The sequence below is a fragment of the Elaeis guineensis genome, chromosome 2 (genome assembly GCF_000442705.2).
Source record: "Elaeis guineensis isolate ETL-2024a chromosome 2, EG11, whole genome shotgun sequence".
NCBI lineage: Eukaryota > Viridiplantae > Streptophyta > Magnoliopsida > Arecales > Arecaceae > Elaeis > Elaeis guineensis.
This window is the reverse complement of record NC_025994.2, coordinates 125,477,623-125,496,023: the sequence shown is the minus strand read 5'-3', so window position 1 is coordinate 125,496,023 and position 18,401 is coordinate 125,477,623. Positions and strand designations below refer to the sequence as shown.

At 37.8% G+C, this 18,401-nt stretch overlaps 1 protein-coding gene and 1 non-coding gene across 6 annotated transcripts; one reads left to right on the top strand and one right to left on the bottom strand.

Annotated features, from left to right (window-relative positions):
- Positions 1 to 1,470: 1,470 nt before the first annotated feature.
- Positions 1,471 to 1,541, top strand: TRNAG-GCC (transfer RNA glycine (anticodon GCC)). Its single transcript has one exon. It is a non-coding gene; the product is annotated as a tRNA-Gly (tRNA).
- A 79-nt stretch (positions 1,542 to 1,620) lies between these two features.
- LOC105050329 (type IV inositol polyphosphate 5-phosphatase 3) lies at positions 1,621 to 18,158 on the bottom strand. 5 transcript variants are annotated; one of them, XM_073250997.1, is made up of 11 exons: positions 17,792 to 17,976; positions 12,798 to 12,877; positions 12,141 to 12,212; positions 11,455 to 11,539; positions 11,150 to 11,257; positions 9,674 to 10,508; positions 8,251 to 8,435; positions 6,141 to 6,249; positions 4,087 to 4,229; positions 2,362 to 2,617; positions 1,621 to 1,848 (listed from the first exon to the last, which is right to left on the bottom strand). In XM_073250997.1, the coding sequence occupies exons 1-10, from the start codon at positions 17,959 to 17,961 to the stop codon at positions 2,383 to 2,385; spliced, it is 2,022 nt and encodes a 673-aa protein (XP_073107098.1). In that variant the 5' UTR covers positions 17,962 to 17,976; the 3' UTR covers positions 1,621 to 1,848; positions 2,362 to 2,382. The 5 variants fall into 5 exon arrangements, with proteins under 5 accessions (XP_073107098.1, XP_073107099.1, XP_073107101.1 ...); XM_073250998.1 differs by having other exon boundaries at positions 9,719 to 10,508; XM_073251000.1 differs by lacking the exons at positions 12,798 to 12,877; positions 17,792 to 17,976 and adding an exon at positions 18,030 to 18,158 and having other exon boundaries at positions 12,141 to 12,262.
- Between the last annotated feature and the right edge of the window lie 243 nt (positions 18,159 to 18,401).

Sequence of the window (18,401 nt, the reverse complement as noted above, 5' to 3'; positions counted from 1 at the left end):
CCACCTTCCAAGCAAAGGAGAAACTGGTGGATTAACACGGTCACGTATGTGTAATCCGGATGTGGATGAACATAGGTTTCTCGAATTTATGTTCTTTTGGAAACAGGAAGCAATATGTGAAACACTGGTTCAGATGTGCATGCAATTGCTGATAACTAAGATACAATGTCTATTTCCCGTACCGTGGCAGATCCCTTACCTTGCGCTCTATGATGCTGTCTTCATCTAGTTTGAATACAAGAGACCTAGCAGTATCTTTGCAGCTAGATGTAAGCTTTAAAGCTTGCTAACCATTTCCTTGCCAATTTCTTCCAACCTTGGATGCCCATCAGAGTTCCTCCCATTCGCAAATGTGGATCGTTTAGAATATCAGCCAGCAGTGTTTATTTGATAAGCCATCCAAACAATACAGCGAAGTCATCTGCTTGATATTTGCTGCATTTTTGTTCTATGGTGTTGTTAAGATCTTGCTGCCCCTTTTCTCCAAACATCAAGCCACCTCTTCAGCCCCGATCCCTGGTCCCTCTTATTTCTGTTACATCCTAGACGTCCATGTTGTCATGGTAGCTGAGTAACAAGCCTTGCATATTTTCTAGGGATTTTGTCCCAAGGAGCATGCGGCCATGTCATGACCCCAATTGAGTGATGAGTATAGTTTGGAGCGATCTTCAGCAAGGTGCAGCGCAGCCGGTCCGGTTCGGCTCGCGCTCGAGGCCAACAGTGATCCAAACTCCTGCAGAGTGAGGGAGGTTGATTTGTCGAACAGCACCTGAAGCGAAGCAGATAGGAATGCTTGACGAATTGTGAGTGCTCCGGCCATGTTCCTCCCAAACTCCTACAGCCGATCCAACCAAGAGATTTACCTGCGATGGTCCTCCATTTTCCAGAGACCTTTTGTCTGTCCTTTTTTGGACCACCATTGGAGCATGGTGTCATAAATCATTTTCTCTGAAAAATTGTGAAAGATTAATACGTGTCGAGCATTGAGAGGATTGCTTTCTAAGGTGCAAGTATCGGAACCACCATTCAAGATTGGATCCAAACGTAATTAGATATTTGATTCAGATGAACTCTAAATCTTTCTTGAATTGGGTTAAGATCCATCACCAGACATCCAAAAGCCATGCAACAAATTTTCTCAGAAACGAAAAGAAGCAAAAAAAAAAAAAACCAACTAGATGTGCGATGCTTGTATCCTCTCCCAGAGTAGAGCCCATGCGCCACAGACTTCCCATCGCGCCATATAAAACAATGTAAATGTGTTACTGTTGCTTCTGTCATCCAAACGCCGCCCTTTGAGGTTGCCACTGATCTTTTCAAGGTAGTCTTGATTCTATTCCACTTTTCTCCGCCCCTTCCTCTCATGAAAACAATCCGTTCAAAGTAAACCAACAAACTAGAAACAGAAATAGCCAGCAAAATCAGTCCACGATGCTAAGAGACTCGAATGGCATCTCCAAAGTCGTAAAAGCACCAGTGGTCTAGTGGTAGAATAGTACCCTGCCACGGTACAGACCCGGGTTCGATTCCCGACTGGTGCATTAATTTTAGTTTTCAATTATTAATGGGAGTCTTTTTGCCCCCCAAGCGGGATGCATGAGAATATGAGTTATGCCACTGTTTTAACTGAAAAAACCACATAAAATTAAAATTTACAAATGTGCACATTAAATTTCAGTACAACATATTCATATTTATGAAATTAGCATTTACAAATTAGTACTGACTGACAAAATGTTTACGACAGAAAAATTAGTTGACGAGTTACAACACCTCATTTACAATCATAATTTACACATCCTCATATATTAAGGGTATGCCGTCCTACCTCTCCCATTGCGACAAATCCTGCATGGCCATTAAGAAAAGTTCAAATTATCAAAATGTTTATTATACCATTGAGAAGTAAACATTCGATAAAATGTTCCCTAATCAATAATACATATACATGGGAGATATTTCTATACTAGATGTACAAGACCTGTTTCAGTTTTATCGGCTGCTTCATTCAAATCATGGCCGGTGCATTAATTGTCATTTATTTTAATTTGAAATTATTAATGGTGTGATTTGGTGCACTAGGAAAAAAGAGGTGGTTATTTACACTGATTTTGAAAGTCAGATGCAAGTGCAACTAATTTGTCTCTCTCTTGAAACCCCAGAGAGGAAAAGGGGGAGAAAAAACTTTGTTAAATGGCAGTTCCCACTCATAAGAAAGTTGTGAATCACAAAACCAGAAACCAGCCAACAACACTGACTATAATTCAGTTAGCTGGTCAAAGTTTTCACATTCCATCCACTACATTAACTAAGTTGCAAAAAACATGGTTCAACATCAATTTATGCAAGCATGAAACTGACCTCTCAGACATCTCAGTGAGCTCATCCCTCTCCTAGCCTCAGCCGGCTCATCCCAACATCATTATCTGCCACTGACAGAAGTCCTCCTATCTCTGCATCTGTGAATGTGAGAGCTCTTTGAAGTTTTCTAGGGCAGAAAACCTCAACCTCAGCCATGTAAACTGCAGTGACAGGATGGTGATCTGAAAGCTTTAGTTCGGTCCTCTTGTAACTCAGTAGCCTCATACCCTTCCCAAAGGAAAGAATGCGGTCACACCTACAAAAACGACCACATTTACTAGTCTTTAAGAAAGATATCATGATGAACAATGAGAGAAACAAGAATTGGAATTCGTACAGTCAAGATTTGCCATGCTGGTTTCAGTACTTGTATTGATATCCAACAGGTACAATGTCAGCAGGTTCTTAGTATTAACACTTGGTATAGGGAGCATACTGAGTATCAGTTAGCTACAAGTATGATTTGGTATGCCCAATGTTATCCACACACTCGCTTCCAATTCCAAAAATCTGTGTCACATACATATCCTAGTTGGGTATGTATCAGTACATAGGTATTTATGAAGTTCTTTGGTAGCCACTTTTAAACATTAAAGAGGGCTTTACACTTCAAATAATGAGTTTGATTCTCTAATTTGATATTAGGGGTTTGTAGTTCTTTTTTGAGATGCGTTAAGGATGTAAATATTAAAACAACTTTGCAAAATATTATTTTGCTAATATCCTTAAGTTTATTGGGAAGTGTGAATAAGAAACTATTCAAACATCTTAATAAAACATCTTTTTAACAATTTTTTTTGATATTTAAACAGATAATGTTTAAATATATAATTTAGTTAAATTTATACCTCTCTCTCTCTCTCTCTCTCTCTCTCTCTCTCTCTCTCTCTTCTTACCGAGTTAGATACTTGGATAGATATCTAAATCCGATTCTCGTATTTGTATCCATGCAACATATGATATGCTTGGCATGGACCGGTATAGTTTGTTTGATATATGGTAAACCATGCTTTCAGTACCTTAATGCAATATGTTGGTTTGCAATATTTTCTAACACCAGAAAACAATGGAGGTAGAAAGAACACTACCAAATGATGCATGTCTTAAAGATACTAGTCAATAGATTTACCACGCAGCTTAAAAAGTAAAAATATATACCAACTTTTTGGTGATTATAAATGAAAGAAAAATTATGGTTCTAATGCCATAAAATTATTGAAATTCAATCACTCAAAAAAAGCAATAGTGATGATGTTTTAAGTGGCATCAAGGTATGCTTTAAAAAAATGCATATACCAAAAATTGAGGTTATTAGGAATATACCTAGCTCCTGGAAAGCAAAGTTCACAGCCAAGTCTTCAACATTAAGGATATAATTATAAGGCTAATTAATTATCTATTGAAGGATTTTATTTGGAAGACGAGCCCAAAGGCCCACAAAGTTTTCAACAACATCGAAAATGAAGTTGTCTGATCTAAACTTAACAGCTGTTTCTATTTTTCTGTGATGAGAAGTTATTTGTTTTGCTTTTGCTACTAAATTTCCATGGTATACTGGTAAAATTTCTGCTAATATAGAAAATTCAAAAGATATTCAAAGAAACTATATGATGCCAACATAGTTTCAAAGGACATAATTCTAATTGTAATGTTAGAGGTAGGTCATCAATTAAAGGAAGGATGGTAGAAATTAGCATAATAAAATAGATGATTTTGTGCTTGTACCATGCAGGAGTTCTTCTTCTTGCCTTTGGATTATCTCCATTATATCTCTCCGAATTAAACTCATACTTATAAGTAGGAGGGAAATTTATAGTCCCTTCTGACCATCCATCAAAAGCACGTCCTTTCTTTAGCTCCAGCTTTAGCTGCCATGACATGAAACAGTATAAAATCTGGTAGAATCACTCCACTAAAGTCTAATGATTGATTAAGTGAAAAATTTACTAAATTGCAACTCATGAATATGAAAAACACCACAACACTACTTGAATAATCACCATGATTTCCTCATAAATGTATAAAAGTGAGGAAGAGAGATAGAGGGATAAAGAGGGAAGAAGAAGACATCTTATCCATCTAATTAGTTTAAATGAGTTTTACTAGGAATAGCTCCAACTCGGCCACTATACTTTACAAATTGGCTGTTATTTTACATAATTCAATTCTGTTATTATATACTAAAGATTAATGCCATCAAATTGTCATGTTCAACATTGTAATTTAATAGTTTACCAATAATAGTACTTAAAATCCATGATGAAATTATAAGCTTAGAGCAAGATTTATGCAGCTCCACTAAATTTCGCTAATCACTTAATGAAAAGTCACTGTCACATGAAGATGAATGTTCCATTTCTGAAACAAAGAGGAGAGAATGGAGAAATGCCATAAGAACCTTTCACTTTTGATGACAAATCAAAGGCGAATCCCCAAGAAATAGCATTTGAAATTTGAATTGTATTATACCCATAGACCCATGATTACATAAGAATACAAATGGAAAGTTTAACCCAATTGATTTGGGTTTAGATTACCAAAATTCAAATTCAAATTTAAATTATAGCAGAAATGTTAATTATGTTGGCATATCTCATGATTGCATAAATCAAAACTGCTATCAATGGCTATTGTTCGAAATGCAAAATTCAAATTTCAAATGAACTAGAGATAGCATATGTTGTGATTGAGGCAGGTATGAGTCAAATCCCTATCAATAAATGAGAGCTAGTAATTATGCGACAATGCAGTAATGTACCACCATACCAAAATTGTTGGTTCATCATATCGCTAGAATATAGCTGTCCGGATAATCAGGACATACATTTGATACCTTTTCAGAGAAGTTTCTGTGATGGGCAGTTTGCATCTTGATGGAAACACCCTGACCAACTACCTGTATTAGTTCATTCTGTAGAGTAATGTGAGCATGTATTGCTTGATGTAGACAGTTCAAACATTTTGATTTCTGTTTGTCACTTTTCCAATTTTCTAGATTTTTCCTACAGTTTTTATTTGGTGGATGCTCCAAAGAAACCAACTCATAAGTGTGATTGGCACCTTGTGTTTTCTCTTAATATTATTTTGCTCACTTGCAGCTTCAAATATAAAAATAAGAGAAATAGCAAATCTAGCCCATCGAAGTTGTTTAACCCTAAAATTGTCTATTTGGATCTTTTAGAAGGTGGGCTTTGAAGGTTTAAAACATAATAAAGTTGTTAAGAGCCTAATTAATGATAATACCTAATATTTGTCATATGTGCACATGTGTTATAACCAAAGGGTTGAAGTTCCAGAATACGACCATTTCACATTGATTTTAGCCAAAATCAGTCCAGAACTGCAGCTTCTGAGTTTTAAGCACTGTACCATTTGTTTTCAAATCATTTTGGCCACTCAAGTAAATACTAAGCACAACAGTGATCAGTTTCGGCAAGTTTCAATGACTTTTCTATTAGAAAAGTCATTGATGAGGGAAGAAATAGAAATTACACGAATCAATTAGTAATTTATGACCTTAGCTTAGAGATTATAAATATTCTTGTCAACCAGTTAAGCTGCAGATAGGATCAGTATATGTAACAGGATCATGATAAGATAAAAGAAGAAAAGAATGTCTGAAAAATTTTCAGATGCTTTTAAAAAATAAGTCACAATTTTTCAGTTTGGATTATCATGGCAAGTTAATTAGGAACTAAACTGACTAAGCAATATTACATGGTACAGATGCGTGTAAAAGAATCAGTAAGCGGTGATATACAAAGCTAATGGTTACCTACCTGATCCTTCTCAGCCAGCTGAGCCCAATCCTTTTTGGAGATGAGTTCAAGTGTTCTTTCATATGGTAAGTTGATGCGGTAATTTAGATCTCCTAACCAGATGATCCCTCTGAAAAATTTGAAATACAATTGGTAAGATTAAAACCATCAAGTTTAAGAAGCAAGTAAGAAATCAAGGTCAAGCAGTATAAAATATTTGAATTTGTTTTTTCAGGATGGCAAATAATTCAATCAATTTACACAACATGGGATGTCTTATTATAATATGCATTTTAATAACTCAGAAGGCATTTCAGCTTATAGGGAGCTGTATTGAACATTCCAAACAAGAAAGCCCTTTGGATCTCCATCATTGGTTTACCGATTATAGGGACCAAGGAAGTATATAACAGTAGCCTACCAGAAAATGCAGATGTCTCTTGACAGCAACATATTCTCTTCAGAATATGATATGCATGGTTGAAAGATATACTAGGATTAATTGCATCATTTTATCATGAAGAGTAGATAACAATAACCAAGAACTCTTATCCCAATCATCTGTGGCTGGATTTAAGGATTTTAGTCATTAATCCTGCCAGGAGAGACATTTCCTATCAATGAAGTATTAAACAAATCCTATTCCATGATGTTCTTGGGGGGCCATTGCTTGGTTCAATAATAAAGGCTTGGGCTGACAAGTGCAATGGCACAGGTTCGAGTCGACAGCTACTCTGTGTAAAAATGCCAAAGGTTAGATCTATCCCAAGTTCGCCCTCCCCAGACCCCAAATCATTGGGAACATAACTTGCCAATTAAGTTTTATTTCACAAATTTCTTCTGACTTTTCTTTCTTTTTTTCTTATATCTTCCATTCCTCTTGGACCAATTCCAAACTCATGAGCAGATGCAAATTTTAATCATAGTTGCCTTTGATATCACAAGCCATTGTCTCAGAATATATTTTGGTGAAGCGTGAGATAGGCATAAACAATGTCCTAAAGAAGAAAACAAAGAAAGCCATATTCATGAGATTGCAAACAAAGGAATATGGGACATATGAGACTATCAAGAAATCTACAAATTCTCTGATTGTTTGAAAAATCCAATGTTGGCACCAGAAAATTCATACTGTCTAGTCAACCGGACAAAGCACTCTCATCAGGTTGGACTGAGTTTGCTTGGCTGATCAAAGATACAAAAGGAATGTGATGCTAAGAGAGCCAGTTTTGGGCCAAATAGCCACATTAGACTCAGCTATAAAAGATGTGCTTCAGAACATGGAATCATCTCTATCTGCTACAAACATAGAAAGGTATGCCACATTGAGTTAGCAAAATTAACATCACTCAAGCAAAACAATGAAGCATATCAAACAGCAAGGGAAACTTATGGCACTGCACAATTTTCATTATGATGTCAAAATTTGAATCAGAAAAATTCAAAAGAAAGCACTGTGCACATCAGCTGAGTGGCAACAAGGTAGATATTTGTGGACATACATGCATCAACCTTTGATTTGAATAATAGGGCAGTGATCTTGGCAAAATTTAACATTAAAGAGGAGAGAGAAGCAGTTCTGGCGTCCAAACACAGTTCAAAAAGTTGGGGATGTTATAGTAATTGTATTGATCAAAAAAAAAAAAATCAGAACTTATGCAGATTTTTTCTCTTATTTTAATTTTGGGGTATTATTTATCTAATGATTCACCTCTGCCATGTTTCATGATACTGAAAAGCTGCAGCTATCAATACAAAGATACACAAAAGAATATTCGAACAGTCATTCTTGTTAAGTTCAATATCACAATAAGTAACACTAATGTAAGTAATTATGGATGTAAATGAGGAACTCCTACACTATCAAATCGTTCATTTTATATGAGTAATACCAAAAAGGCTCTTTACAATGCATTTATATATGTAAATGGTCATACTTCAACTTACTTCTGGAATAATATCCAACTATTGGTTTTATTTAACATATGGCACAAGTGCGTTACATTCATGTGCAGATAAATAATGTCGCAAGAAAAAAACTAATATAGCATGCACGATCATTTCCATAAAATGGATTTCAGATATTATAAATGACAGTATTTCCAGACAATGCAGATTCTTGTTTACTTACTCATGGTCATGGATTTTTTTTGGCACTCCAATACTAGAAGCTGAACTAAACTGCGCCCTCCGGTGAATTTCTTGCACATCAGCATTTCTTCGATGTGCATCCCCATTCTTCTCTCCAGATGTCAGATGACTACATATAAAGCAAAAAAATGTCTGATATATAGACATGCTGACTGATATTGATCCCTGGTGCATGTACGAGTAAAGATAATTGGAAATCATTACGTCACTAAAGTTTATCACAAGAAAATAAATAACAAGGACATTTAAGTAACATAGAGAGTGCAGGGCCATCTGGATATAAGTGCACCTTCAATTTTCATTGAAATAGAAAGAGGGAAAAAAAAAAAACTTATAGCCTATTATTGATAGTAGTATCATCGACTTCAACAAGTCCTTAGGTCACACTTAGCAAGGACACATAAAATTCAGACTTTTACAAATTTGATGCATATATGAAGCAAGTGTAGGTTAACAAATGGACACTGGATGGTCACAGGGCCTACTCTTGATAGTGATATGCAGCTGTAAACCAAATTATCTTATACAAAGGTATAGCACTTGTTGTGGTGTAGAGAGGACTTCTTTAGTCCTACATCGATTAGAGTCAAGAGAGAGTATGGCTTATATAGATTAAAATCTTCTCTCCCACGTGAGGCGCCTTTTAAAGGGCAAAACCGTGAGGCTGTAAATGACCAAGGCCTACTGAAGCCTAAGACCCACTGAAGCCCAAAAATGATCATGAGCCAAAGCAGACAATACCTCATGTATGCGGAGATCCGACCACTTGACCCATAACCGCAACATTGGCACCGTCTGTGGGAACCCTCCTATCCACACATACTCTCTCTTGACTAGGGGGTTGTGTTGTGGTGTAGAGAGGGTTTCTTTAGTCCCACATCGGATAGAGTCAAGAGAGTATGGCTTATATAGATTATAATCTTCTCTCTCACGTGAGACGCCTTTTAAAGGACAAAACCGTGAGGCTCTAAATGACCAAGGCCCACTGAAGCCCAAAGATGGTCATGAGCCAAAGCGGATAATACCTCACGTATGCGAAGATCCGACCCCTTGACCCATAACCGCAACAGCACTCATCTCTCAGCATATCCTACTCAGATTTTTTTAGACTTTACCTATGTATTGTACCATTTTTATCCTTGCTACCTTGGAGCTGATTGCAGTAATGACATATAAGAAAGATAAAGTTTAATATGATATAACTATCAATCAACGCAGTCTTTGAGGGCGAAGACAGACCCAAAGACAAGAAGAGAAATAAGAAATCAATTTCCAAAATAACTAGCTAAAGAAGAATCAGCATATTGTAACTATCATATGTGGAAGGACTAAACTATCTCAAAAATTTACAAAGAAGTTCTCAAAACACAAAGAGGAGAATTTAAAATCATGTGGAACCCAACCTTGTTACCAATGTATCCCATGACACCTACACCAACAGTTGATACCTTCAAGTTTTGAATATGCTTGCGCAGGCTTCTACAGACCCATATTGAAAGATAAATCCCAACCATTTGTTTGCTTATTATTCTCACAAAAGATGACCTTTTCTTTTTGTTTATGACAATATCCAGATTAACCTCAGGAATTAATCTCAGCTCTGAAGAATCTTTGAAATCTCCATGTACTGACTTGAATGAAGTGCAAGTTTTAAAAGACGAACCGGATGGTATTGAATTATCCAAAGCATGTCGAGCTAACATATCCAATGGTTGTTCTGGCCAAACTAATCCAGTCCTCTCTGACATGCTAAGCATTTTGGTTAGCTTCTTTTGTTGGTCAAATAATGCTCCTGAACTTACTTCATATTTTCTAAAACTTAGATGAGATCTATCAAGCATCTTTAGGGTAGAGTGCTTGTTAACTTCCGGCTCTTCTTGCATACATTCATCAGCTCTAAAAGTGGAACGGGATACTAAATTGCAATCTGAATCACCAATGCTAGCATCAGGTCCATCTTCCTCTGTATGGGTGGTAGAAGGCTGCTCATCTAATGAATGAGTTTCCTCATCATTGTCACTATCAGACTCAGGCAGTAGTTCATGTTCAATAACAAGAGCATCGTCTGATGGCTTGAACCTTGATGGAGAAGGAGGATCACTGTAACATTTGTACTTTGCTTTAACCAGTTGAATCTTATCCAGCGTTTCTCGAATAATATACTCCCATCTTGGAACTGGGTGGTTGTCCTCAGCACCAAAAATGTTCCCAGCATTTAATGGTACAATTTCCTGAAGACTGCAAGGTATAAAGCATATCTCAAATAGCTGTTATAAGTTACAGGAATCAGGTAGTGGTGTTGAATATGGCAGACAGTGAAAGTCAAATTCAGAAATAAATCATAAGCATCAAATGGTACCTGCTTCAGAAATAAATCCTAAGAAACTGTGGTTATCTCAAAGTTAATATGCCATTTGCCTACTCAATGCACCCAATGGCACAAGCAAAAACATGCACCTTAAAATTTTTCAAGAGAGGTGTCTATAAATAAACGAATTGGGAGCCTGACCAAAAGCACAAGTGACCTGAGTGCTCAAGAGTAAACTTTAGGTCAAATCACCAAAACTTACATTTTTAACCAAATAATAGAGATTGAAAACTGGTGACCCTAGCATTCTTTAAAATTTACAAGGCATTGTCTCATTTTGTCCTGTTAATTGTAACATGATCCATTGAAACTTCCAGTTCCTATTGGGGTCCAGTTTTGAGTTAGGGCATGCAGTGTGTCAGTGTGAATTGGACTGGATACTGGCACATGCACATTGGCTCATAGGGAAACATAGCTTAGTTAATCTACAGAGTACAATACACAGCTCAGCCATTAATATAGACGTCCCATATATGAACATAGTAAAAAAGAGTGCTCCATAGAAGTTTACCCAAGCACATAGATATCAGCAGGCTCCTCCATATCAAGCCACCCTCTGATGTCTAGGTCACTTGGTGGAAGTTTCCCTGCAACATTCCATGTTCCTACACAAATCCTGTACGACAACAAAAGCATCTGATCAGGTCATCATCAATTTAGTCCTTAATTAGGGCAATATATGCATAAAGAAAAAAAAAAACAATGGGGGAGTACACAGGTAAAATAGATTTTCCAAGGAAATTCATACATTGCCCATGTGCAAGCACATATACACACTTATAGAAAAGAGTCATATAGAGTACACATGCATTCCTGAGCTCTTTGGTGTTTATGTACTGTGCACGAAGAGTCTCTGACTTTTGTTTCCGTAACCTATATGGAATTCCATCCATGCAGCTATCTGCAAATACAAGGCCTTGAAGTTATCAACTAATTTTGGCAAGTAGGTAGAGACCTCTAATGCATCAGGGATTTAGTAGAAAGATATACCAATCCATGATAGAAAAAGAAAGGCCATGACCATTGACAAATGCCTATAAAAACATATCCTTGCATTGTCATTCATATCCATTAGCTAGAAAACGTTTCCAACAAGAAAGTTAAAGTAAATGTTTTATTTATTATATACAATCCAAACAAGAATTCTCTACTTGCAGTCCTAGAACAATGAACAGATGTATAGGATATTCCCAAAATTTACCAAATCAGGAGAACCACTAATAGGAGGCTATTGAAAAAGATAAGTGGAAACTGAATGTCTTTTTAATTTTCAAACATTCAATGCACTAACACAAACTTTCAAGAAGTATGGGTTTCTTCAGAGAAATAGCTGGTACAAAAGAGAAGCATCTGCAAATTCTTTTTTGTTTAAAAAAAATAGTATCTATTAGTAGAGCTGCTTTGATTTCAACTCTGTTTCCTCACACAACAACAGGCTCTAAAGCATGCAATGTTCAATGAAAAAAATGAAGATAATGAATAGCAAGGCCCCATAAAATTACCTTTGGTTTCAGCCCCAAGTCCACCCAACCTCCTCTCTTCATCACGCACTTGAGGCTCATAACCACATAGCTCTGCAGAATGCCATTACAAGGCCAAGAATCATCATCACATTAGAAAAACCCTGACACCAGATCCGCCAAGAATATAAACAGACAATCGATCATATCATATTAAACACAAAAATAGAAGATAAAGAAACAAAACCCTATTGTTGACGGGCAAGGAGAAAACCCGTCATCAAAGAAAATAAAATTCAAAGCCACAAAACCAAACAACAAGAAGGAGCTCAAGAAAGGAAACCCATTATCCTATTAATCAAGAAATACAAAAAGAAAACTTTTTCATCAAGAATGTAAATTAAAAGAAAAACATAATCTGGATGAATTGGACGAGAAGCAAACATGTTCGATAATGAACAAGAAAAGATTGCTCACCAAAAAAAATTAAAAAGAAAATCCAAATTAACCCAAGAGAGTTGTTGATGAACAAACATTCAAAGAACATTTTTTTTTACCAGAAAATCAAATTAAACCAAGAAATAACACAAGAAATAAAACTTGTCGTGGATCAACAACTTTTTCACAAGAAAAAAGATCATTTAGCAGTTTCTTGCTACAAGAAGGAAAAAAACCAATCTTTTTGGGGTTGTTGAAGACCTTCGGAGTCGTAGTCGCTCTTGGCGCTGTCTCCCTCATCGGCGCTAAAGTCGAAATCTCTGGAACCGATGTTTAGCCATGTTAATGTGGCTTGAATTTTGGATATCTTTATGGGCTCGAACTATGACCCAATCTGAAAAGCCCGCGTTGCGACCTGAATGAAATATTTTGGGAGGTCTGTGGTGGTAGCGGAGGGCAATGCCCCCGCAGTACGGACCAGTATAAATATTGTATTTTCTGTCAATCTCGGCAGTTTTGTGAGAGAGGTTTGGAAAATCAAATTGCGGCTAGGGTTTGGAGAGTTCTTGAGTGATTGTATCTCTTTTTTCATCATAGTGAAATTTTTCTCTCGTGTCTTGCCCGTAGACGTAGGCTTTTCAGCCGAACCACGTAAATCCTATGTTTGTTTTTTCTTCTCTTCTCTATTTTGTGTGATTGTACGAATCTGTGTGTGCCCTATATTTGTGCTTGCTATAACAAATTGGTATCAGAGCGTTGTATGCGTGCAGTTTAGGGTTCACAGATGGCATCGTCTTCAACAAAGTATGAGGTGGAGAAGTTTAACGGAGGATCGAGTTTCAGTCTGTGGAAGATTAAAATAAAATCTTTCTTGATTCTGCAAGGTTTATGGAAGGCAGTTGAGAATAACTTTCCAGAGGGTATGAAGGAGGCGGACAAGGCCGATCTGAAGGAGAGAGCCTTGAGTGCGATTTTCATGAGCGTCACTGATAATTTTCTGCGAGAGATTGCTAGTGAAAAATCGGCATCTGAAGCGTGGAAGAAATTGAAGGAGCTGTATTCTACCAAATCGCTGACAAATCGTCTCTATCTGAAGAAAAGACTGTACAATCTAAGAATGAACGAAGGTACGCCCATTAAAGAATATCTGGATGAATTTAATTCAATCATTATGGACCTGAAGAATATAGATATTGATATTGATAGTGAGGATCAGGCTTTGATTGTGTTATGTTCGTTGCCACCCTCATATGAGACTTTTGTTGATACTCTGTTGTATGGAAAAGACAGTATTTCACTAGATGATGTTAGTAATTCACTAAAATCGAAGGAGTTGAAAAAGAAATTTTCAGACAATAGAGACAGATCTGAGGGAGAGGGTTTGTTGAGCAGGGGAAGAACACAGTCAAGGAAAAGTTTTTCAACCAAAAAGAAATCTAAGGCTAGATCAAAGTCTAGAATGAAAAAGGCTAACTGTTTTGAGTGCGGGGAGTGGGGACACTACAGGAGAGATTGTCCCAAGTTGAAAAATAAAAGGGGAAAGCAATCAGAGAGTTCTACGAATGTTGTTGACAGGTTCAATAATTCTGATGACAGTGATAGTGCTGGAGAAATTCTATCTATGAGTTCAGATCATGGACAGAGTTCCTGGGTCCTTGATAGTGGTGCTACTTATCACATGTGTCCACACAGAAATTGGTTTGTCACTTATAAACAGATGAGTGGTAAAGTATTTCTGGGGAATGATCGTGCATTACCTGTGGAGGGTGTAGGTAACATCAGATTAAGGATGTTTGATGGGATTGTCAGAACTATGGAGTGTTGGCATGTTCCAGGATTGAAGAAGAACCTAATTTCTCTTGGGACACTAGACTCTCATGGATACAAATACCATGCAGAGAATGGAATTCTCAAAGTATGCAAGGGCTCTATGGTACTCATGAAAGGCAGTTTGGTTTCAGGATTGTATATTCTTCAGGGAAGTATAGTTTCAGGGGAAGCTGCAGTAGTATCTAGGGGCAGTAATCAGAATCAGACTCAGCTGTGGCATTTGCGTCTTGGTCATATGAGTGAGAGAGGGTTATCTGTATTGAGCAAGCGAGATTTATTGGACAGACAGAAAACAGAATCTATGGATTTTTGTGAACACTGTGTGTTTGGCAAATAGACCAGGATGAAGTTCAACAAAAAGGCAGTGCACAGGACCAGAGGTACAGTGGATTACATCCATTCAGATCTATGGGGTCCTAACAGAATTCCTTCCAAGAATGGTGCCAGGTATTTCATGACTTTGATTGATGATTACTCTCGGATGGTTTGGGTGTATTTTCTGAAAACAAAAGACGAGGCATTTCCAACTTTTGTTAAGTGGAAGACGATGATCGAGAAGCAGACAGAAAAGAAGGTCAAGCATCACTGATAATGGATTGAAATTTTGTAATCGTGAGTTTGATGCTTTCTGCAGTGACGAAGGTATAGTGAGACACCGCACTTGTACTGGGACACCACAACAGAATGGTATTGCAGAAAGCATGAACAGAATGCTTTGTGACAAAGCACGAAGCATGCTCTCACATTCAGGTTTGGGAAAGGATTTCTGGGCTGAAGCAATTAATACAGTCTGTTTCTTGGTAAATCGATCTCCATCTACAGCTATTGAGTGTAAAACTCCTTTTGAGATCTGGTCCGGGTCACCTGCTGATTACTCTCAGTTGAGAGTATTTGGTTGTCCTGCTTATGCTCATGTGAGGGATGGTAAGCTTGAGCCGAAGGCAAAGAAATGCATATTTCTAGGGTATGCATCTGGAGTGAAAGACTATAGGTTGTGGTGCAATGATATAAAGTCTCCAGGGTTAATAATCAGCAGGGATGTGACATTTAATGAGTCTGCTTTACTGGATGGTCAGAGGGAGAAGTCAATATCAGAATCAGATCACGGTGTCAGAGAACAGGTGAAGCTTGAGGTTGATACTTCAGCAGTTCAGTTCAGTGATCCAGATGATGAGGTGCAGGATCCTGATCAAGAAGAGGATGCACCTGAACAACAGCAACAAGAGCCATATAGCATTGCAACTGGTAGGGAGAGAAGACAGATCAGACCTCCGCAGAGATATGCATATGCAGATCTAGTTGCGTATGCTTTATCAGTTGCTGAGATAGTTGATATGCATGAACCAAGTAATTATAGGGAAGCTATTTCTTGTTCAGATGCAGATCAATGGGTCGGTGCTATGGGTGAAGAAATTGAATCACTTCATAAGAATCAAACTTGGGAGCTTGTGACATTGCTTAAGGGACAGAAAGTAGTAGGCTGCAAGTGGGTTTTCAAGAAAAAGGAAGGCACTCCAGAGATAGAAGCACCTCGTTACAAGGAACGGTTGGTAGCTAAAGGCTTTACTCAGAGGGAGGGGATTGACTTCAATGAAGTGTTCTCTCCAGTTGTGAAGCACAGTTCCATCAGAGCCCTTCTTGCTATGGTTGCTCTTCATGATCTAGAGCTCGAGCAATTAGATGTGAAGACAGCATTTTTGCATGGTGAGTTGGAGGAGCAAATTTATATGAGTCAGCCTGAAGGATTTGTCATTCCAGGTATGGAAAATCATGTTTGCTTGCTTAAGAAATCTTTATATAGTTTGAAACAGTCTCTTAGGCAGTGGTACAAAAGATTTTATACATTCATGATTTGTAATGGCTTTATCCGTAGCTCATATGATAGTTGTGTGTATCACAGAAAGCTTTCAGATTATTCCTTTATCTATTTGCTGTTGTATGTAGATGACATGCTTATTGCCGCTAAAAGCATGTCACAAGTTAATATACTGAAAAAGCAGTTGAGTGATGAGTTTGAGATGAAGGATTTGGGTGCTGCAAAGAAGATTTTGGGAATGGAGATTATCCGGGACAGAAGTGTTGGAAAGCTTTTTTTGTCTCAGCAGACTTATGTTGAGAAAGTGCTTCAGCGTTTCAACATGAATAATTCTAAGCCTGTAACTACTCCGTTTGCTGTCCATTTCAAGTTATCTGCAGATATGTCACCTAAAACAAATGAAGAGATGGAACACATGTCCAGTGTTCCTTATTCTAGTGCTGTGGGTAGTATCATGTATGCTATGGTTTGCACTTGACCTGACATTTCACATGTAGTCAGTGTTGTGAGTAGATACATGGCGTGTCCTGGGAGAGAGCACTGGCAAGCAGTGAAATGGATTTTAAGATATTTAAAGGGTACTACAGATGTTGGTCTGATATTCGATAGGGCCAAGATGTTGGCTATGTGGATTCAGATTTTGCAGGGGACTTAGACAAGAGGAGATCTCTGACAGGTTATTTGTTTACTCTTTCTGGTAGTGTTATCAGTTGGAAGGCAACATTGCAAATTACAGTTGCATTGTCTACCACAGAAGCTGAATATATGGCTCTAGCAGAAGCAGTAAAAGAAGCTATATGGTTACAGAGTTTGATGAGTAATCTTGGATTGATGCAGAACAAGTCAACAGTATTTTGTGACAGTCAGAGTGCCATTCATCTTACAAAGAACCAGATGTACCATGAGCGAACGAAATACATTGATGTTAGATATCACTTCATTCGGGACATTGTATCACAAGGTACTATAATTGTGCAGAAAGTTTCAACACATGATAATCCGGCAGATATGATGACCAAGACAGTTCCAGTTAGCAAGTTTAGGCATTGCCTAGACTTGGTTGGTGTTTGTAGTGCTCAGTAGTGTCCTTGCGAGGACATTTGGCAAGACAGAGTATTGAGATAATTTTGTTGATGATATTAAAAATTTAAGCCAAGGGGAAGAATTGTTAATGTGGCTTGAATTTTGGATATCTTTTATGAGCTCGAACTATGACCCAATCTGAAAAGCCCGCGTTGCGATCTGAATGAAATATTTTAGGAGGTCTATGGTGGTAGCGGAGGGTATGGACCGATAGGCCCATGCTCGAAGCCCACCACTGATCTCATTGACAACGTCCCCCGCGGTACGGACCAGTATAAATATTGTATTTTCTGTCAATATCGGCAGTTTTGTGAGAGAGGTTTGGAAAATCAAATTGCAGCTAGGATTTGGAGAGTTTTTGAGTGATTGTATCTCTCTTTTCATCATAGTGAAATTTTTTTCTCGTATCTTGCCTGTGGACGTAAGCTTTTCAGCCGAACCACGTAAATCCTATGTTTATTTTTTCTTCTCTTCTCTATTTTGTGTGATTGTACGAATAATATTTGTGCTTGCTATAACAAGCCATTTGCGGAGGACGATCTTGGGCCACAGCTGCAGGCGCGTGCAACCCAAACAACATATTCCATCCCAACTGCTCTGTAGTTTCCCCAATTCCATATATGAACTCGAAACAAACAAACAAGGAATAAGATAAAAGTTTGGAGACACAAAACCCATAGTTTCTACTGCGGCCATTGGTGTAGCGATTCCCAGTTGGGTTTAAGGAGAGAGACCAAAAAGAGCGACAGAGAGAAGTCCCCTACCTCTTTTGGCCTCCTTGATCTCCGGCTCATTAGCTCGAGGTGAGAACGGTCGGAGTCGCTCTTTTCTTCCCCCTGTTTCGCCCCTTTTCTTGCCCTCCGTTAACGATGAGAACCGAGGCTGGTGGAGAAGAGAGAGACATCTCACCACATAAGAGAGGATGAGTTCCGGGATTACGATTGGTGAAGATAACAAACTCTAACAGAGTGTCTAAGATGTTGACACGTGAAGGCAACTGACCGTTTGATTACGCTGGGACGCCAGGTGCCCTCCGACTTTTAACTGGATCCCGTTTAACGAAATTATATAGGGTTTGAAATTTAAAATTAAAATTCAATAATATATATATATATATATAAAAGAGAAATGGAGAG

Coding starts and splice junctions, on each gene's coding strand:
- LOC105050329 (XM_073250997.1), bottom strand. CDS start 17,961: ATGGCCGCAGTAGAAACTATGGGTTTTGTGTCTCCAAACTTTTATCTT. Junction 12,213..12,797: donor GAGCGACTACGACTCCGAAG/GTCTTCAACAAC, acceptor GGCATTCTGCAG/AGCTATGTGGTTATGAGCCT. Junction 11,258..11,454: donor TACATAAACACCAAAGAGCT/CAGGAATGCATG, acceptor TTTGTTGTCGTA/CAGGATTTGTGTAGGAACAT.